This window comes from Megascapheus bottae, chromosome 4 (assembly GCF_031878675.1).
Source record: "Megascapheus bottae isolate mThoBot1 chromosome 4, mThoBot2.hap1, whole genome shotgun sequence".
Classification (NCBI taxonomy): domain Eukaryota; kingdom Metazoa; phylum Chordata; class Mammalia; order Rodentia; family Geomyidae; genus Megascapheus; species Megascapheus bottae.
The window spans coordinates 41,713,156-41,735,850 of record NC_143512.1 but is presented as its reverse complement, the minus strand read 5'-3'; the positions used below and the strand labels follow the sequence as shown (position 1 = coordinate 41,735,850).

Genomic DNA, 22,695 nt, shown 5'->3' with positions numbered 1-22,695 from the left:
ATGAAATGTATAAACAAATAAATTTCCTCTAAAATATTTAGCTTTATTAGATAAATGGTACTGAAAAATAACAAAGATCCAAACATATGTTCTATTCTACTTACATATCATAAATAAGACAGTTGTTGATGCAAGACACACACTCCTTCACAATCTTCCCATATGCATCCAAGCATTCTTATATCAGAATAAGCTGTTTACCAGCCAAAGTATATGGCTGAATGATTACAATGATCATTTATACTTTACATAGTAAAGCATTTTTTAAAATTTTAATGTACACAGTGGAAAAAAAACAGTAATTCTGAACACATGAAGATGATTAAGCAGCTTCATAATCAAATCAGGCTTCATTACTTGCAAAAAGGGCAACTCCATTCTCCACTAAATGCTTAAAAGTTTCAACAATAGTAACATTAAAACAAAACTCAAGTTGAAACGAAGTAACTTATGTGCTATTTAGCTTTAAATCTATAAAAGTAACTCATCTCATGAGGTAAGGCAACTGAGTAATTTGATTGTATTAGACTGTATTAAAATAATTATACTTGATTTTTTTCTAACATGCTAACTTAAAGTATTACTTTTTTTGGAAATGTAACAATGCAGAGTTCAGAAACTACAGTTATTGTTTGGGGGAAAAACTTTAGCACTGTTGTCACTTTACTACTTGAATACTTTCTGTGAAAAGTGAGCCTAATAATGATGGATGACCTTTATTTTAAACTCAAGTAGATGTATCTTTAAACATAAAACAAGTAAGATCCTGTATATTCCCAATCCTCCCTTTAAATATAATTTCTACACATCACTTATGAGAAAATGATTGAGAGAGGTAATAACTAAGGCCATCCAATGTAGTTAACTAAAAGGTTAGATTTGAGGAAAATAAAAGCACGTTCATTTTCCAATTATCACAGTATAAAACAGATGGTCCCAAAACTGCATTGTTTAATTAAACCCTAATGTCTTCAAAACAGGAGTTCTTCTCTAAGTAAGCTCTTCTGCATACCACTTACACACTTCTCTATAGGTGTGAACAGAGGAGCCATCTAGATGCCAAATGAATTGAGAATGACTAACACACAGAAAACTCTAGAAACAGTATACCACATTGTAGAAGGCACTAAAGCTTCAGCTTGTGCTCCATAGCCCGTTTCAAAAACCCAGTTTCCTTTTGATAAGGGCATCTTTGCCACATACTGCTGACAAGACACACTGCAATAGTACTCATAATAAGCTTGGAAATAAAGAAACTTCTAAAAGAAATTGTTACTGTGTGGGTAGACCCGTTGACTCTAAACACTGAATACTAATACATGTGTATTAGTATTCAGCACAGTTGCTCATCCTTTTTGAAAGAGAACAATAGCATGCATTGTCAGTTGTTTTGTAATCCACTTATTTAAGTAACTTTAATCTGTAAAACTATTTAAAGAAAAACTGCTGTCCTAAACAGTCAGCAAAAAAGAAAACACAATAGTGAGAATTTACTACAATTACTGTAAATCCTGTGAAGTAAATGTTAAAACATCTTACATACTTTGCACTTACAAGTGTGTGTATATATATATTTGCACCGATTTCAAGCACATCAAACTGTATATATTGTACTTTCTTTAAAAAAAGTAAAACAATACAAAATTCAGTAACTAGGACTTCTTTTTTTTTAAAGAGAGTATCCAATGCTTATCTCAAGTCTTTAGGGAAATACAAAGTTCAGTCTGTGATGTTTGATTGTAATGGTTCTTGGCAACACTAACAAACCACACGACAAGTGTGTCAGCCACCATGGAAATGCACAGATTTTAGATGATGAGTTGGGAAACATCTGGAATTTTCATGTTGTCCATGCTTTATTTTCTTACTCAGTAACAAGATGTATATATCGTCAACTAAGAGCTGGAGAAGCTGTTAGTGCCTATCTTTATACTTCATTGGGTTTCCTTGCTGTTTACACCTTGCTGAGAGAATGGAAAGCTTTGGATTTTATTTCACCATTGACTGGAAAGGTACACAAGTTCTATACCACTTCTGTTTTGGTAGTGAGGCTCTCTTCATTTGGCTGACAATTTCCATTCTGTTGTACTTTGCTTTCCTCAGTCCTTGGTGCATCTTTGTCATCTACTTCTTTGCTCATACTTGAATCTGGTTCTTTATTGTGCTCTTTCTCCTATAATGAATATTAAAGTGCATATTTACTACTTTCAATCTGCCTATTTTCACTAAATAATGTAACTTCATCTTTTGTAAAGTAATAAACTGGAATCATTTCTTCCACTAAAAATGCAAATGTGCTGATGGCTCATGCCTATAATAGTAGCTACACTCCACTGGAGGCTATATCTTTTTTTTTTTTTTTTGGCCAGTCCTGGGCTTGGGCTCAGGGCCTGAGCACTGTCCCTGGATTTTCTCAAGGCTAGCAGCACTCTACCACTTAGTCACAGCACCACTTCTGGCTTTTTGCTATGTATGTGGTACTAAGAAATCGAACCCGGGTCTTCATGCATGCTAGGCAAGCATCCTACCACTAGGCCAAACTCCCGGCCCCCACTGGAGGCTATATCTAAAGATGACAATGTGAAGCCAGCCTGGGCAGCCAAGTCCATGAAACGCTTATTTCCAAGTAACCACCAAAAAGCTGAAAGTAGAGTGGCAGTGACCACAAAATCTCAGGGACAGTATCCAGGCCCTGTGTTCAAACCCAAGGATTGGTACACATACAAAAAGTATGCAAAAACATTTCAATTTGCCCTTTTTGATTTCTACAAAAGCTGGGCAATACATGGAAATTCAAAAAAATATATACATGAGACAAAAATTACAAGTGTAATCCAGGACTCTCCTTGCAGAGGATTACAAATAGCTCAAAACCTATGTACATAAGGTCATATAGGATGGGATGAGCCTAAATAAAATGAACTTAGGATATGGAAACAAGAACTTTATCTTGTGTGATTGTTGTTATTTATCTTCTCTTTTCCTGCACTTATGGTTAATCCCATGTTGTTACTGTATCTGACTTTATTACCTGGATATTTATTTATTTGAAGTAAGGAAGGGAAGGGGGAAAACAAGATGAGTGGGAGGGGGTGGGGGAGAAAAATGGGAACAAAAACATGAAAAGGGGTATCAATGTGTGAGAAGTAATACACCTACTACCTGATGAATGTAACTGTAAGCCCTCTGTACATTATCCAATTAAAAAAAAAATTCCAAGTGCAGAATAAATGTTACCCAGAGACTGAAGAACAAGAGATGTATCTATTGAAACAATAAAACTACTTTCAGCTGGGTGCTAGTGGTTCATGCTTATAATCTTAGCTGCTCAGGAGGCTCAGACCTGTAATACTAGCTACTAAGGCTGAGATCTGAGGATTGCAGTCCAAAGCCAGCATGGGCACTAAACAATGTGAGACTCTTAGCTCCAATTAATCAGTAGAAAATGGGAAATGGGACTATGGCTCAAGGGGTAGGGTGGTAATCTTGAGCTGAAGGCCCAGAGTTGAAGCCCCATGACCCATTGAAAAAAAGAAAGGGGAGGGAGGGGAGAGGAAGGGAGGGGAAGGGAAGGGAAGGGAATAAAGAAGAAAAAAAAGAAAAAGTCTGTGAGACCCTTATCTCCAATATACTCCTCAGAATAAACAGGAAGTGGAGCTGTGGCTCAAGTGTGAGAGCACTAGCCATGAACACAAAGAGGCTCAGGGACAGTGCTCAAGCTATGAGTTCAAGCCCCAGGACTGCCTCCTCCTCCGCCCAAAAATGCTTCCAAATATGCTATGAGAAACAAAAATAAGATAAAATGGAGAAAATCCTATTAGGAAAGACTATTCTAGAATAGGCAGAATTCTGCTCTCAGCTTAAATGAGAATCAAATGAGCCCAAAGAATAAGTGGCACAAAGTACATATTCAATAGATACTATAGACACCACTTGTGTTAGCAATAATCCCCCATTAATGAGAGTAAATAAAAATTATACAATTTTAGAACTCATGATTTCCAAGTATAAATATGCCTTAAAGATAGTAATGTAATAGATAATCCTAAGTATATAAAATATCTAAGAAAAAAGTTGTTTGGTAGAAAATGGTTTTCACCAATGATATATAATTCAACAAACCTAACTAGCTGTATGTTACAAAAGCAGTTACAGAAAGTCTTGTCAAATTTGTGGAAATTAACACACTGAAGAAAATGGCATTAGGAAGAAATCTTAACAATATAAATAAATCGCATATATTCATTAGATTTTCCCTTTCTCCCCCACTGCCCTTTCTCTTTCTTTGCCAGTCCCAGGGCTCAAACTCAGGGCCTGGGCACTATCTTCAAGCTTTCTCAAGGCTAGTGCCCTACCACTTGAACCAACTTCTGGCTTTTTCTGTGTATGTGGTAATAAGGAATCAAATCCAGGGCTTCGTGCATGCTATGCAAGCAACTCTACCACTAGGCCATACTCCTGGCCCTGGCTATATAGGTTTTTCTAAATTTTCTTATAGTATGCCATTTTCTGAATTCTCTAAAGGAATACAATTGCATCAATACTCTCTCTTTACAATTTAATCTTAAAAATTTTTTAAATATTAACAGTATTTAACAACTAACAATATACAAGGCACTGTTGCTTCAAAAAGCTTTTGAAAAAATCTTCTACACAATGAAAAACAATCTCAGTTATTCTGTACCCAGGACCTGATTGCTCCTTACTTTAACCGAGGTGCTATTCTTCTCCAGCTTCTCTTTTCCATCTCTGTCATTAGAGCTCTTCCTAGTAGAGGTTGAACGCTCTCTTTCTCTTCTTTCACTGATGTGGTCCCTTTCTTTTTCTCTCTTTTTATCTTTCTTGTTTCGGCTGGAAGAACATTCATATATGTCAATTAAATCTTAAAAAGTATCTATTATATTCCTGACTAAATGGTCTCATCTAACACAATATCTCTAAAATAATGCACTATAAATGATCCTATTAAAGTGGTTTGACAAAAAAAGGATAGGGACCTATTATCTGATATGCACTTTTTAGCACAATTCCCATTTTACAGATAAACATTTTGCAGCAACCACCAGGTGCTCATAGAAAATATGACACATGTTGTCAATTTTGATTACTTTTCAAAATTTCAAGGTTTATTTCTCTACTGGGGTAAGGATAAAAATAAAACCAATTACAGTTGGCTTGTACCTGAGGATCCAATGAAATCCAACTGAATTCACAGATTCAATTAACTAATCAAAAATGTGTGGGAGCCCAAGCCCAGGACTGGCAAAAAAAAAAAAAAAAAATATGTGGGAAAAAAATTGCACTTGGGCTGGGAATGTGGCTTAGTAGTAAAGTGCTTGCATAGCATGGACAAAGCCCTGGGTTCCATTCCCCAGTACCATACAAGTGGTAGAATCTAAGCCTTGAGAAAAATTCAGAATAGTGCCAGGCCCTGAGTTCATGCCCCAGGACTGGGGGGGAAAAAAAAGTTGCAACTGTACTAAATACATAGCTTTTTTATTTGGTGGTACTAAGAAGATACACTCCACCAATGAACAATATTCCTAGCCCTGACTTTTTTTTGGTCATAATTCCTGAAGATAAAAACCATCTTCATTGTATTAAGCATTATAAATGATATAAATACACATGAGTTACATAAATCATATATAAATACATTACTTCATGTAAAGGTTGAGCATCTTTGGATTTTGGTATCACAGGAAATCCGGGATACAATCACCCACAGATATCAAGAAGTAATTGTACAGTGTTTTCTTATGCATTTTTTCAAAGCAATATAGGAATAAAATGGATTAAAGAAGGAAGAACAAAGATAAAGAACCAGATGTAGCTTCTAAGCCAGGTTGAATGACCACTAAAGACATGGAAGCTCAAACCTAACCTTCTTGCAGGGAACATCTGACCCAAAGGCCACAAAGTTATTAGGTACGTGATTAGACAGACATACATGCTTCTTTTGGGCCGTCTGAGACATAGGGGGAAGGGGAGAGGAAGGGGAAAGGATAGGAGAAGACTTGAAAAATAACTGAAGACAAAAAAGGCTGAAATAGGGCCAGGAGTTTGGCCACATACATAGAAAAAAGCCAAATTGGTGCTGAGGCTCAAGTGGTAGAGCTCTAGCCTTGAAAAAGTCCAAGGACAGTGCTCAGGCCCTGAGCCCAGGACTGGCAAAAAAAAAAAAAAAAAAAAAAGGCTGAAATAAAAACTTGGTGAAAGAGGCAAAAAACTGCACAGGAAAAGATAACAGTGTTGAAAGACATAAATACATTTCATGTTTATGACTAGAAGATTTAAATATTGTTAAGATTAAAATACAACAAAAAGCAATCTATAGTCTCAATGCAATCACTATTAAAATCCCAGTAGCAGCCAGGTGCTGGTATCTCAAGCCTGTAAAACTGAGTTAATTAGGAAACAGACATGGAAGGAATCAGAGCTTGAAGCCAGTCCTTTCAGAAAAATCTACAGGACTCCATGGCCTAATAAGCAAAAACCATGGGTGGAGACGTGGTTCAAGTGGTATAGCTCCAGCCAACAAGTGAGAGGCTCTGAGTTCAAACCCCATTACAGAAAGAAAAAAGTCCCAATGACACTATTTGCAGATACAGAAAATTCATCCTAAAATTCACATGGAATCCTGAGGACCTGCAAAAGGCTACAACAATCATTAAAAAGAAAAAGAAAAAGCTGGAAGACCTTTCTTGATTTCAAAATGACTGCAAAACTATACATGAAAATGTGATACTAGAGTAAGAATCAAAGGTCTACAGGAGAGCCAAGAAATAAGTCCATATATAGGTTTGAATGATTAATTTTACAGAATAAAACCTTTCTGAGAAATTTTTCCTGCATTCCTATGTAATGTTAAGCCCAAATGTGTTCATTAATTTGTAACAAAGATATTAAAGACCCCTTTTAGTACAATAAATGAAGACACTGTCATACAAATCAATGCAATTTTTTTTTGTATGACAGTTGTGAGCTTTGAACTCAGGGCCCATGCATTATCCTTTACCTTCTTTTTTTTTTTTTTTTTTTTTGCCAGTCCTGGGCTTGAACTCAGGGCCTGATCACTGTCCTTGGGCTTTCTCAAGGTTAGAGCTCTACCACTTGAGCCTCAGCACCATTTCCAGCTTTTTTCTATGTATGTGGTACCAAGGAGTGGAACCCGGGTTTTCATGCATGGGAGACAAGCACTCTACCACTAGGCCAAGCTCCCGGCCCAAAGTAATATTTTAAAACACATAAAATCTTTTTTTTTTTTTTTTTTTTTTTTGTCAGTCCTGGGACTTGTACTCAGGGCCTGGGCACCGTTCTTGGGCTTTCTCAAGGCTAGCACTCTGCCACTTGAGCCACAGCACCACTTCTGGCTTTTTCTATATATGCGGTACCAAGGAATTGAACCCAGACCTTTGTGCACGCTAGTCATGCATTTTACCACTAGGCAAACTCTCAGCTCCACATAAAACCTTTTTATTAACTGTAAGGACCTCCAGGATAAAGAAACAAAAGCCATATAATGAGTGATTGTTGTCCTTAATGTACTATGTTATCTCTCATCTCTTTTATTGTCCCTTGGTTATCTCATATTGTAACAATATTTCACCTTGTCATCTGATATATTTTATATATGCATAGTGGGTTATTTGAAATGGGAGAGGGAAGGGGGAAATCAAGTTGTGTGGGAGGAGAGGAGAGGGAAATGGGGACCATGACATAAGAAAGGGTATCAATATTTGTGAAGTAATGTACCTTCTATCTGGTGAATATAATGTAACCCTTCTATTAATTACAATAAAAAACATTTAAAAAATGCAACTGTTTTACTCATTGAAAATATAAAACTTAAAAATTTTTAATTTTCTCCTTCCTCTTTAGCACATGTTTTCAACCTACCTCCGAGGGGATGGAGACCTAGAAGATTTTCTTTTTAAGGTTTTTGATGTTCTTGGTGATCTGGAAGAACTCCTGCTTCTCCTCCTCCGCCTTTCCCTGGAAGTCAGAAATGTCATTTTTAAAAATTCACAATTGTGTAAAAATAGAAAAAAATTTAAAAAGGGTAAAAACTATAAAAGCAAGCTGGGCACCAGTGGCTCATAACTGTAATGCTAGTTCTTTGGGAGACAGATCACTTGAGGCCTAGCTTGACATACACTTGTGATTCCCTTCCCACTTAGTAGCTGGGCATCATGTAACTGTGATCCAAGCTATGACAGCAAGAGTAAAATAGGCAAGACTCTATCTCAATAATCAATGCAGATCAGGACTGAAAGGACTGGCAGAATGTAAGCCTAGTGCCAAGTTCAAAACCTGGCACTGCCTTAAACTTTTTTATTTGTGGTCATGGGCCTTGAACTCTGGGTCTGGGTACTGTCTCTGAGCTCTTCGGCTCAAGGCTAGCACTCACTCACCACTTGATCCACAGTGCCACTTCTGGTTTTCTGGCAGTTAACTGGAGATAGTCTCACAAGACTTTTTTTTGGTCGGTTGTGGGTTTTAAACTCTGGGCCTGGGTACTGCCCCTGAGCTCTTCAGCTCAAGGCTACCGCCATACCCCTAGAGCCACAGCCCCACTTCCAGTTTTTTAGTGATTAGTTGGAGATAAGTGCCTCACGTTCTTTAGTGCTTGAGCTGGCTTTGAACTGTGATCCTCAGATCTCAGCCTCTTGAGTAGCTAAGATTACAGTCATGAGCCACCAGCATTCAACAAAAAAATTTTTTTAAATATGTACATATATAAAAGAGGCCTTGATATTCTCAAATAAATAGTACTCCCCAGAAGCCTGTTTATTAATTTAGACAGGATCTTAAGATAGATCCCAAATTAGCCTCAAACTTAACCTCTTAAGTGCTGGAACTTCATAAAAGCACCACTACTCCTTATGTATACTTTTTATATATACTTTAATTCCACCCCTCCCCTTTTTTTGCTGCTATGAGTGAAATGCATGATAAATACCTTACCTCTAAGCTACACCTCAAGCCTCCTTAAAGGCCAGTTAAATTCACATTCCTTATAAGCACATACTATTATCTGATTTTAATGAAGGTTAAAATATAAACCATAAATTTTACAGATGTACAGAATCACCATGTAAGATTTCATATTAAAAAAGGGGTATAGAATCTCATTTTTATGTTACACTTAAACAATGTTTCATTTTTTTCAACTTAAATCTATTTTTCTTAATAATTCAATGCTTTTCCTTCAGGTCCTTTGTCATGCATCTAACTAAGCTCCTTGCTGCCCCTCTGTGGATTATCTCTAACAAAGGAACAAACTCCTTTCTGAAAGATAAGTTTACAAAATGCGAACTAGTATTTGATATCTCAAAAAAAGGTATGTAAATTGTTTTATAAAGAAATTGTCTTTCTTGCCTACCACCATTATTGCTGTCTACCAACCTAAAAATCAGTGCACAAATAGCTAATATCTATGATCTAAATATGGTAAGGTAAGAAATAATTACCAAATAGGTAGGGTCACAGTGCTTATTAAAAACTGCTGTGGCTACTTGGGAGGCAAATATTGGGAGAAACAAAGATCCAGGCCAGCCATCCTGGGCAGAAAAATTCAAGAGACCTATTCCAACAGGAGAATTGTGGTCTGGGCCAACCTGAACCAAAATCATAATCCTATCTGAAAAGTAATCAGAGTAAAAAAAGGTTGGATGAGAGCAAAGGAAGGGGTAACAATGTCCAAAAACTAATGTCCTCAGCTAGATGCCAGTGGCTCAGACTGTAATCCTAGATATTCAGGAGGCTGAGATCTGAGGATCATGGTTCAAAGCCAGCCCTAGCAAAAACAGTCTGTGAGACTCTTAGCTCCAATAAACTTCTCAGAAAAATCTAGAAGTGGTACAAGTCTTCTCACTAGCTGTTGTGGCTCAAGTGGTAGAGCACTAGCACTTGAGCAAAAGAAGCTCAGAGATAGCTGCCAGGCCCAGAGCTTTGGCCCCAAGACCAGTAAAATTTTAAAAAATAAATGAAAAGGGAGGGAAATGTATGCATTACTTGACTTATGAACCGGTAACCCCTGTATATCACCTTTACAATAATAAAAATAAATAACATTTTTTATTTTAATTTTTAAATAATAGTGAAAAAAGGGTTGGAGATGTAACTCAGGAGGCAAGAGTGCTTTTCTAACAGGTGTGAAGCCTTGATCAAACCTCAGCACTCACCAAAAAATTTAAAAATCAATACTATTTTGCTTAACATATTAACAAATGACACATGCTAAGTACCTTCATTTTAAAGCTTAATTTAGAAACGATGACCTTTACTATACCTATAATTCAAAAGATGAAGTGTGAGGATATATTTATGAAATGAGTAATCTATATATTATTGACCTCATGATAAAAAGCTCTGATAATCAGTGAGCACTGAACTGATACATGTCAACTCTATGGAATTCAAGTTCTTACTGTTCGTTCATTTTTCATTGGTAAAATTTAAAACTATGCTTTTATTTGTGGTGTATGTGGTAATGTTTTAAAAGACCAAACATCTTAAGAGCTTTGAAAACATAACTATGAAGTATGAAGTGGAAAAATGAAGATAGTAATTCAAGCCTTTATGTTACAGACAACATTATTACTAAAAGAATCAAGCAGAATTCTATACACAGTGTGCTCTCAATAAACATTCCTCTCTTCCTAGTTCTGATAACTCAATCTAGGGTCTCTTTTGCATGATAGGTAGGCAAGTGCTCTTCTACTGAGCTCACCCCTAGCACTATTCTTCTATTTCTTGGCAGAATAATGACTGATAGTAATTTCATCCATTCAAAATTTTCTAAATTATCCAAGACTTAAAATGGCCAATCAAAAATACTGAAAAAATATAAAGCATCTGTTACTGTAAAAGGTAACACTGAAATCATCACATCAAAAGGCATGCATGACAATGAATAAAACTACTGTAGTATAGCTTAAGTGCACAACCAAACGCAAAACTCCCACAGCAAAGGGAGTTAAATTTTCTTCTTTGGTTCAATGTGTTGCACTGTAGTAGTAATCTGCTATTTTGAGTGATGTAATATATATAGTACTGTACTGTTTCTATTTTTAAAAGCAAGTACAAAGTACTGGTTACAAATTCTCAAGCTTACTGTCTCTAGTAAGAAAAAGTCTTCAGTATAAAGACCACGGGGACAGTGCCTAGGCCCCGAGTTCAAGCTCTACACCTAACCAAAAAAAAAAAAATTACTCTTCTGATACTAAAATATGGAACACATAGAATGCCTTCTCTAACCTTCAGTATCCTATGTTTTCTGTGTGAGAACTAATGTGACATGAAAAAGTCAGCAGACACAGTATTTGGCACATAGTAAAGCACCCAACAAAAGTCTGGCATTACCTCTTATCTTTTAGTATTAATTAAATCACAATAATAAACCATAAAAGCACAAATTTTAAAACCAGGAAACATCTTCCTTTATCTCAAACTGTTTTCAATGGAAATTCATCCTTAATATTTGCTGTATTTTTTATATTTTTATGAGATAACTTAGTAAGTTAAGAAAGTCCATTTTATAGTCATGGTTTCGTAGGTTTCAGTAACTATGATAAGGTTATTTAGTCTGGCCTGACTGTAGCAACGTGCTACCACTAGATGGCAGTGTACCTACTGGTAAACTGAAAGATTCTAAGGAAAACATCTAGGCTTAAAACTGACCAAGGACAATCAACATTTCAGTGTTACTGCTCAACACAAAAGATAACTTAGGGAGGACATGGTGGCTCACTCTGTAATCTTAGCTACTCAGAAGGCGAAGATATGAGGATCAAGGTTCAAAGCCAGTCCAGGCACAAAAGTACCAGAGACTCTTACTTCCAATTAACCTCTAGAAAATGGGGACGTGGGGCTTGGCTCAAGGGTAGGGCGATAGCCTTGAGTTGAAGAGTTCAGGGACAGAGCCCAGACCAAATTCTAGCCCCATGACCCACCAAAAAAAAAAAGAAAAAAAGATAACTCAGATGACTCTGACACAACTCTAAAAGATTATGTTTGCCTGTTAAAATTTACCAAGCTAGTCCAAAGAAAAACAGAAGCTCGATAGTTCAATTTAGTTATATATGCCCTAATTTCATAATTTATATACATAAATATTTTATATATAGTTATAGATCATTTAAATTCTAATATTTTTTTGAATACCTACCCTGACATCCTATCCTCTAGGGAAATAATTAAAATAGTGCACTGCAGAAAAAAAAAAACTAAACTAAAACTTTTCAATAATGTCGTCCAACATCACCTCTTTCCTTTCCCATAGATGCAGTCCTGCAGCATTAGGGTAAATGTTCCCTCGTTAGACTGGTCCCATTTTCAGTTTATCTTTTCCTCTTTGATTAAAAATACATGTTTCCACTGGCAATTAACAAACCCCTTAGTGAAAAATATTAATAATCATTAGCAAACCTGCTGGCACTACGAGATCGTCTTGAGGCATTGTAACTTCTGGGTGGTGTTCTGGATTTCTTATCCTTCTTCCTTTTTTCATCTATCTCTTTGGATTTGTCCTTTTCACGCTCCTTTTCTTTGTCTTGCTCCTTTTCTTTTTCTTTGTCTCGCTCCTTTTCATGTTCCTTTTCCCGCTCTTTCTCTCTATCTTTTTCCTTGTCCTTTTCCCGTTCTTTGTCTCGGTCTTTATCTTTGTTTCTGCCCCGTTCCTTCTCTTTTTCTCGTTCCTTTTCCCTTTCTCTCTCTTTTTCTCTTTCTTTATCTCTATCTTTCTCTTTAACTCTTTCCTTTTCCTTCATCTTTTCTCGTGTATCTTTTCTCTTGTCCCTTGAAAAGCAAACAGAAATAAATTCACAACTAAAACAATTCTACCCCTACCAACATAGAATCATGTATAATGCTACAAACACTACATATACATTTCTATATAACTCAGGTGTACATAGATCTAAATGAAGTGATTACCGAGCTGAGTTAGTTTGGAAACCTCATGAGTCACAATGATCATCAGATTCAAATAAGTGGCAATCAATATGAATCCTAGATTACTAAGACAATCAAAAAAAAGTTTATTTCTTTCACTGTAAATGAAATCCACAACAGATTTTTAATAAATGGAACCATCAACTTATAATTTCTCTGAAGCTCACCGTGAACGTGAACGACTCCTTGACTTCCGCCTCTCTCTTGATTTTGAGCGTTTTTTATGTGGACTCTTAGATCTTCGTCTATCTTTCTGTCTTGAATGTGATCTGTTATGGGATCTACTTCTGAAGAAAAACAAGTGTTAGGAAATCAAAACTTATATTTAGAACTTCAACTGTACTAGTTACAATATAATGTCTTTCAAATAAGACAATGTAAAAATTTACCCTAATAGTATTAATGTTTTTAAACCTCCCTTATATAACACTTTAGTCAGATTACTATAAGCTTATTAATTGGAAATTTCCCCAGATGCTTCAATATGTAAAACAAAGGATCAAATAGCTATTTCTTATGTCACTTAAGTAGATATATTCAGGTAAGACTTCCTTTTCCAGCAAAATAATAGATGTTTCACATTAGAGGCCCAAGTTTTCACACCATAAACTGTTGGTTTGCTTGTAATTTGATTATGATTCATCTTGATGGGGAGTTTCATGGCTCAAAAATTTCTATAAATGGTGGTATACTAGAAGAATGTGGAAGGAAATTCAGTACTCAGCAACGGTGAGATAGGAAAATAATTAGGCACTATTAAATAAATGTTAACAAAATAGAAACACGCAGCTTTAGTAACAAAGTAAACAGTCTCACCAGTTTTGGAGTCTTGACAATATAGCCCTAAAACTTAGCTCTGACATAAACACACACATACTGGCTTTGAGCTCTGACTAGTACCTATGAAGATTCTCACCTAGAGCTCCCATAGGAGTCATGAGGATTCGACCTGATCCTTTTTAGGCAGTAAAACTGCCTAAAACCTTACAGAGAAGGGGTCGGGAGTTTGGCCTAGTGGTAGAGTACCTGCCTAGGATGCAGGAAGACCTGTGTTCAATTCCTCAGTACCACATACAAATAAAAAGCCAGAAGTGGTGTCGTAGCTCAAGTGGTAGAGCACTAGCCTTGAGGAAAAGTGCAAGGACAATGCTTAGGTCCTGAGTTCAAACCAAAGGACTGGCAAAAAAAAAAGACTTACAGAGTAAATGCTTAAAGATTTTTAAATTCAAAGCATTATTATTATTGATGGTTATGCTTTTAATAATTTAAATATCTATAAAAGAAACATATAGATAACAATGTTTGTGACATGCTACAAAACCAGAAACATGATTATCACTAATTAAATCTTATTTGTATGGTTTTTTTTGTATTGTTTTGTCAGTATGGGACTTGGACTCTGGGCCTGAGGACCATTCCTGAGCTCTTCAGCTCAAGGCTACCGCCCTACCCTGGGCCTGGGCATTATCCCTGTGCTCTTCAGCTCAAGGCCACCCCCCCTACCCCATGAGCCACTGTGCCACTTCTGGTTTTCAAGTGGCTAATTGGTCTTTAGTGCTGGCTTTGAACTGCAATCCTCAGATTTCAGCCTTCAAAGTAGCTAGATTACAGGCATGAGCCACCACTCCCGGCTGAATTTTCTTTTTGTGCTAATCCTGGGCCTTGAATTCAGGGCTCATGGCTTTAGCCATAAACACTACCTGGGTGTTTTTTGGGTGGTTAATTGGAAAGAATCTTATGGACTTGCCAGCAGAGCTCAGTTTGAGTTGCAATCCTCAGACAGCAAATTACTCAATAGTTAGGATTACAGACTCAAGCTACTGGTGATTAACGAAATCCCTTTAAACATATTCTTAGTCAAAATTTACTTCCCTACAGATAATTTTCAACAATTTGTCTATTACATAGTTTCAATAAAAAATATTGATACTCTTTTTTCTTGGTAGTGCTGAGACTTGAACTTAGTCAGGGTCTTGTTCTTGCTAGGTAAATGCTCTACCACTTGAGCCATACCCCAATTACTTCATATCACATTGTTTTTCATTTTTTTTGATGCTGGTCCTGGGGCTTGAACTCTGGGCGTAGATGCTGTCCTTTTTTGGCTCAAGGTTAGCACTGTACCATTTGAGCTACATAACTCCACTTCCAGTTTTAGTAAGTTATTTGGATAAAAAAGTCTTACAGATTTTTCTCACCAGGCTTAGCTTTGAACCAAAATCCTCAGCTCTCAGCCTTCAGAATAGCTATGATTATAGGTGAGAGCCACCAAACCTTAGGTAATATACAATAATCTTTTAAAGTATATTTGCTTTTATGTACTTACTAGAGCCACAGTTCTAATTTTGGCTTTTTTAGTGCTTAATTGGAGTTAAAAGTCTCCTGGGCTTTTCTTCCTCAACTGGCTTCTAATCATAATCCTCAGATCTCAGACTTTCAAGTAGCTAGGATTACAGGTGTGAGCCAACAGCACCTGACTTGAAACTTTTTTTAAAAACAAAAAACTAAGCATAAGCTACTGTACCAATCACTTACTTTTTACTTCACCATTTATATCTATAAAATTGAAAAACCATTGCCCAGTGTCGGCATTAAATACTGTCATAGCTTTAGTTCACTACCAACAGTTTTCTGATTATGAATGCTAAATAAATACAATCAAGAGTAGATATAATCTAGCCAAAGATAAACAAAATGCATTATCACTAGTAGTTTTTTCAGTCTATGTAATGTGCAAAAAATTTTTTTGTTATTGTTTTTTGTTTTTTTTTGTGGGGCATGGGGCTTGAACTTGATCTGGGCACTGTCACTGAACTCTTCAGCTTAAGGCTACTGCCTTACCCCTGGGCCTGGGTATTGTCCCTGAGCTCTTCAGTTCAAGGCTACCCGGCCCTACTCTAGAGCCAAGCTCCACTTCCTGTTTTCTAGAGGTTAATTGGAGATAATAGTCTCAGGTCCTTTTGTGCCCAAGCTGGCTTTGAACCCTTCATCCTCAGATCTCAGCCTCCTGAGTAGCTAGGATTACAGGCATGAACCACCACGCCTAGCCTTAATTTGCAAAATTGTACTTTTAAATTATAAATAACTTACAGTTATGTTCCAATAAAGTTCATTTCCTTTTCACTAAAATATAGTAAAATAAATGTCTTATCGTTCCCATGCTGGTCTATAAAGGTACTTAAAAATACAACATACGGGCTGGGAGTTTGGCCTAGTGGTAGAGTACTTGCATAGCACGCATGAGGACCCAGGTTCAATTCTTCAGTACCACATAGAAAAAGCCAGAAATGATGCTGTGGCTCAAGTGGTAGAGCCCTAGCCTTGAGAAAGTCCAAGGACAGTGCTCAGGTCCTGAGTTTAGTCCCCAGGACTGGCAAAAAAAAAAAAATAATAATACAACACGGGGCTGGGAGTTTGGCCTACTGGTAAGAGTGCTTGCCTACCATGCACAAAGACCTGGGTTCAATTCCTTGGGACCACACCCATAGAAAAGGCTGTAAATGATGCCGTTGCTCAAGTGGTAAAGCTCTAGCCTTGAGAAAGCCCAAGGACAGTGCTCAGGGACTGAGTTCAAGCCCCAGGACTGACAACATACACACACACACACACACACACACACACGAAAGGGGAAAAAAAAAATCACAACATAGTACTTCCAACCTTTTCTAACACGTTCTCTCTAAAGAAAACATGTACCAAAATTTGAACAAAGAAGAAACATACTTCCCAAGGAATACCATTACAAGGAAAATCTTCCTCTTGCTTACCACCATAAGGGGAAAGAACATGAAAAGAGAACAATGGCTAGGGAAGTTTACACATTTGTGGGACACAATATGATAAATTAATACTTGTATAATGTGCAGTGATCAAACGGGAATTCAACATTCTATTTCCTCTAGTTCTTTGTAAAGGGTATAATAAATGTACATTAAAGCCATCCTACTACAGTGTAGAACATGAGAACATATGTAAGGGTATTTTAGTGCCTCTTATCTAACCTTCACTACATCTTCTCCCCTTTCTAGGAACTAGAATTCTATTGAATGAAAGAAACTTTGTGAGCTCCCACATGGGAGTGGTTTTGTGCCTGGTGAAGAACAGCTGTAGAAGCACTGGAAGATGTCGAAAAAGTAGATAAGGATGTGCTCAGGACCAAGACCCCTGCTAGGTCTAGTGGATAAGAGCAAGACTTGAGAATTCTAGCTATCTCTGGCAGGGGAGGGGAAGCCAAGAAAGGCATGTTACTATCCCTGATTCCTAGAGCCTAAAAGGCTCCTTCCAGATTAAGATCCTTACATCTAATCTTTTTCAGTAAGAGCTTTTCCCTTTCTTTTAAAGAGAATGCATCCTCTTTTGCATCTGTTCAGGAATATTTAAGACTACACATGTTTCTATATGTATATGTAAAAATAAGACATGCTGACCAAAAAGAATATATGTGTACACACACACACACACACACACACACACACACACACACACACACACACTTGACATACATATGTCAAGAACTATCTTCTAATAGGTATCCCAGGTCGGGAGTTTGGCCCAATAGTAGAGTGCTTGCTTAGCATGCATGAAGACCCAGGTTCAATTCCTCGGTACCACGTACATAGAAAAAAGCTGGAAGTGGTGCTGCAGTTCAAGTGGTAGACTTCTAGCCTTGAGAAAGCCCAAGGACAATGCTCAGACCCTGAGTTCAAGGTCCAGGACTGGTTAATAAAAAAAAAAGGTATCTAATACATAGAAAGTATCTGAAGACTGAAATCCAAAACCAGCCCCCAAAAATAAATTCTACAGACTTACTTCTAAGAAACCAATAAACTACAGGTGGAGGTGTGGCTCAAAAATGGTAGAATACTAGCCTTGAATGAAAAGGCTAAGCAAGAGCGTAAAAAGCTCTTGAGTTCACACACGTATGTGCTTATGGTATAAGCGATAAAATGTAGGGCTCAATTAAAAAGGACATATAAGCTACAGGCAGTGATTATCAAACTAACAGAAATGTTAATCATCAAGCTTTAGATTTTTTTGCAGCTTTGGAGCTTGGCTCTCCTTTTATATCAATCCTTCAAAATGACAAGACATTAGTTTTTGTTTTTCCCCTCAGAAAAGTAATACTTTAATACAATTATGTATTTCATTAATTTCTCTACCTAGCCCCCATCTACCACGTATTTTGTCAATGTACAGAAATATCCATGATCTCAAACCAAAGTGCTTCTGGTTCTACTTTCCTTCTCCAACTCTGGCTTCTGCTGTACTGCCTTATTCCTTCTACATAAAACGTTATTTGTCCTTTTCCCTTGATCCTCAACTTGCCTTACTATAAGAGCTCAGAGATTAAAAAACCAGATACCAAAAGATTTTTGAAACTAATAGTAACAAAAGTATACATCAGTATAAGTAGTCAGAAGAAACAAAAAGAGAACATAATTTGTTATCGCATTGTTTGAATCTCCTTGAAAAGCTAAACTGAGCTTTGCAGGTAAGGCTGTATCCTCAGCATCTTCCTCTAGACCTCCACTGCACACAATTTACATACATATACTTTTCTTTCTCTGAAGACATGAGTGTAAGTAGCACGCATGACAGGCAACCAAGCCTCATTACACTCTCACATTTCAACAGCCCTTTACACATCTTTGGAAGATCACAAATATATGACTCATGTTTACATTTTGAAGTCTCCCTTGCACCAAACACAAATCAGTGATGGGTTATAAAGAGAAAATGTAAATGCCAAAGCCATGACCATAAAGAGAATCAACATGACAGAAACAGAGCTTACACATAGCACAACATTGGTATCAAGGTTCAACTTGCTCTGAAGTTTCATGTCTAAAAGTGCACAGAGGAAGCTCTTATCCCCCAAAGCACCAAGGTTGATAAAGTGCTCATAAGACTCATAGCACTGAAGATTTATAAACAAAACAAAATTTAAAAAAAAAAAAAAAACCCTGCTTGAAACAAGACTTGGAGTGATAGTCCCCAGTTAAGAGTCCTGAAGAGAATTAAGAAAAGATGACAAAACAGCTGCAGCTTGAACACTAATTTTTGCAATAGCCACTAAACATGCTCTCTTGTTTCCAGATAAGAATGTAACTGCCACTTTTGTGTAAAGGCTCATTTAAGAAAAATAAAAATCTAGCCTGGCACACTGGTGGTTCATGCCTGTATTTCTAGCTACTCAGGAGGCTGAGATCCAGGCACAAAAGTCCGTGAAACTCCTATCTCCAATTAACCATCAGAAAACTAGAAGTGGCACTGTGGCTTACATGGCAGAGCCATAGTTTTGGGCTAAAGGGCTCAGGGACAGTGCCCTGGCCCAGAGTTCAAACCCTAGGACAGACAAAAAAAAAGAAACCTAGCATCTTCAGATAGAAACTGAACCTCAGTTAAAATTATTAGACAAAGTTCCATTATTACTATAGTATTATAATAATCACAGCAATAGTTAATGGCAACTTATACTTTCAGATAAACACCACTTTACAATTTCATTCTGAATTCTTACATTTGACAAAACTTCATAAAATCCTATTTTAAATAAAAACTGAAAGGAAATATTCACATACGGTGTTAAGAAATTCTTACCTGTGCTTTGATTGCGATCTTTTCCTTCTAGAATGGGATTTTGAGCTAGACCTGGACTTTGAGCGACTGTGGGAACGAGATCGACCGCCTTTTCTTTCATTGCTCTTTCCAGACTCTGGGAGGAAAAAACCACTTTGCAGTGTAAGCTCAGAACAATTAAAGATCCCAGTTAATAATTAGGCACAAGTGGAATGTACCACATATATAGTGCAAGGGGCCTACTCTCTGCACATCCTCCTCCTGTGCAATTATCCTTCAGAAACATCCAAGAAAGTCATTGCATAAACTCGTTGAGTGCAGCCACCCTGCAGCAGTACATATAAACCAGATGATTATAAACAGCTGTTCGTAGTATTTTGTTGCTGCCATAACGTATGATTAAAACACGTCTGTATTCCTATGACAGTGAATTTAAAGTCTTTCCTCTATTTGCTAAAATTGAAGTTTAAGTATGAATTATTAATTCAGAAAATCTACTCAAAGGTAAAAACACTTTCAGAATAGATTCCTTTACCTTGCTAAAACTTATCTGTGCATTTTCTAAACCAAAGTCTCCCTTTACTAGCATTAGAATTAAAATTTACAAAGAAAGTAAACCCATTTAATTGTAATATTTTTAGTGTACTTACTCTCCTTTTTTAGTCTCACAATATTATTCATACCTTGCTTTCAGGCAAATCAATTCTGGACACTGATTTTTGCTCAAAAAGTATAAAGAACTAATTAACTACTGTGCCTTAATTTAGTATTATAAGAAAAGTCAGTTCATACTACTTTGAGCAAGCCACTTACTATTTCTTGAGTTTCAGTCTTCTCAATGATAAAATGAAGGAACTGAACAATACAATTTCTACAATTCCTTCCAGGTCTAAGATTCTATGATATTTAAACTACAACCTATGTAACAAGGTTATGGCCTTACCTGGTTCAATAGCTGCCGAGATAAATGACTGCGCCTCTCGTACTCGCTTCATTACTTCTTCTAATTCCTTAGCTGCAGCCTGAGGCGTCATCTCAGGGGGTTTTACTATTGCATTGTTGGAGTGATTTATTCTAAATTAAAAATATTAATGTATCACAAATACATTTTGTGAAACAGGAGACAAAAATGTTATACATATTTAGAAATCTGAGTATATCTCAGAAGCACATTATGAATGACAAAGCTAAGTAGAGTAACCTAAATTGGCCTCAAAATCAAGATTCATTTTTTTATCCTCAACTTCCAAGAGGAAGAAAAAGAAAACTTTTCTTCTGCATACCTTAGAATTATGTTAACTGCGATATCAATATTAAAATGGAATCACTTCTAGATATGATTTTGTTGGTAACCCGTGTAAGCTAGGACAGGATGAAGGGAATACTGTGCCCATCAACCTGGTCCCATAGCTGAATCAGAACCACTTCAAATGTGGGAGGCATCTGATAAAACTTCTACTAAACAAGAGTGGCTTCTCTGACACATGAAAATGAACCTGATATGTCCTACGTCCCCTCCACACTAAGATGAGCACCCACTACAAAAAGCTATTTATGATGCAAGAGCAAACTTTTCCTCAAACCAAATAACTTGAGACAATCATTAATTGCCTTAATAATCTGCAGGAAATACAATTTCTAAAGTACATGAAAGACCACACTAAACTTTTACAAACAAGGAGGTGAACAAATACAAAATGGCAAAATGTCATTAAATGTTGCTGAGTACACTTAATGTTATTTTCTTTCTTGGATTTTGAATTTACCAAATTTTTATTACAGGAAGTATTGTAGTTCCATCCTCAGGTTAACCTGCTCATTAGTATCCAGTCCTATTCTACAACCAACATGAATTCTTAAACTAAATAAAGACCCAAAACAACTACATAGGGTTTATAAATAGTAAATCAAACCTTAAAGTGAGAAAATAAACATCTTCAAACATATTAGAAATATAAAGGCTAAAATGTCATGTATTTGATTTATACTTAGCAGTCTTCCTTTCCACAAATTGATAATTACTATTAAAAAGAAAAAAAAGCCTTAATTACATAAAATATAATTAAAAAATTGTAAAGACCATTAAAATTTCTTTGTTTAGGATTTCTTACTTCAGTGGCCTGTCTCCAAACATAACTCCATTAAAAGCAAGGGCCCTTGGTACAGAATTTTGGTCTGCAAATTCCACAAAAGCAAACCGAGTTGGCTGAGTCTCATCACCTGCCATCCGTACAAACTTCACTTCTCCAACTTGTTTAAAAAATTCCAGTAGTTGGTCAGCTGTTGTTGTCTGAGGAAACAAAAACAATACTTCAGTGGGATGCATTCTTGTTTTTAAAAAAAAATCAGGCAAATATTGTTTATTTTGTTGGTGCTGGTCTAAAGCTTGAACTCAGGGCCCGGGGAATGTCTCTGATTGTGCTCAAAGCTAGTGCAGCCACAGCTCTACTACCTGAGCCACAGCTCCACTTCCAGCTTTTTGGTGGTTAATTGGAGGGAGGACTCATGAACTTTCCTGCCCAGACTGGCTTAGAACCATGCTTCGCCAATCTTAAGTCTCCTGAGTAGCTAGGACTAAGTAGGTATGAGCCATGGGTGCTTGGCTTAGGTAAGTATTAGTTTATCAACTGAAAAGGTTTTTAAGAAAAAGAATAAATGCAACTACAGCACTTGATTTCTTCTTAGTTACCTGGGAATTCAAATTTCCAACATAGACTGTTCTCCTTATTTCATCAATTTTAGAAGGGTCTACATTCCCCATAAGTGGTGGCTGTGGGATCTCTCCAAGTGTGGCGATGTTGGGGTCTAGTGCTGCTGCTGGAATAGCTCCCAAACTGCTTAGTGAAACACCAAGCTGTATAGATATAAAGAAAAGAAACACAAAACTTACATTTTCTATATTTTCTATTTGTGTCCAAATTATTACTCTATAGTTTTGAGAAGAATGGAATAACCTCACAAGAATGGAGACTAAAGACTTCTAACCTCAAACTATGTATATTTCCAAAAATGAAAAACTGATTCTCATTAGTTATATTCTATAAAGTTTCATAAGCAGTATTGCTAGATACTAGAACTACCTAGGAGAAATGTAACACTAAGTACAAGAAATACTTTAATCACATTTTTTTTCCTCTTTTTTTTTTTTGCCAGTCCTAGGGC

The 22,695-nt window shown here is 36.6% G+C and overlaps 1 protein-coding gene across 3 annotated transcripts in view; it reads right to left on the bottom strand.

Moving 5' to 3' along the window:
• Nucleotides 1–1,659: 1,659 nt before the first annotated feature.
• Srek1 (splicing regulatory glutamic acid and lysine rich protein 1) overlaps nucleotides 1,660–22,695 on the bottom strand; it is a 38,872-nt gene continuing 17,836 nt past the window's right edge. For all 3 annotated transcript variants that reach the window (XM_090331758.1, XM_090331760.1, XM_090331759.1), the window contains 9 exons: nucleotides 22,223–22,387; nucleotides 21,645–21,823; nucleotides 20,477–20,607; nucleotides 19,555–19,669; nucleotides 13,125–13,244; nucleotides 12,433–12,801; nucleotides 7,900–7,995; nucleotides 4,707–4,851; nucleotides 1,660–2,173 (listed from right to left, as the gene is read on the bottom strand). In XM_090331758.1, coding sequence (XP_090187884.1) covers nucleotides 2,024–2,173; nucleotides 4,707–4,851; nucleotides 7,900–7,995; nucleotides 12,433–12,801; nucleotides 13,125–13,244; nucleotides 19,555–19,669; nucleotides 20,477–20,607; nucleotides 21,645–21,823; nucleotides 22,223–22,387 — 1,470 coding nt within the window. In that variant the 3' untranslated portion in view covers nucleotides 1,660–2,023. The remainder of the gene's footprint in view (nucleotides 2,174–4,706; nucleotides 4,852–7,899; nucleotides 7,996–12,432; nucleotides 12,802–13,124; nucleotides 13,245–19,554; nucleotides 19,670–20,476; nucleotides 20,608–21,644; nucleotides 21,824–22,222; nucleotides 22,388–22,695) is intronic.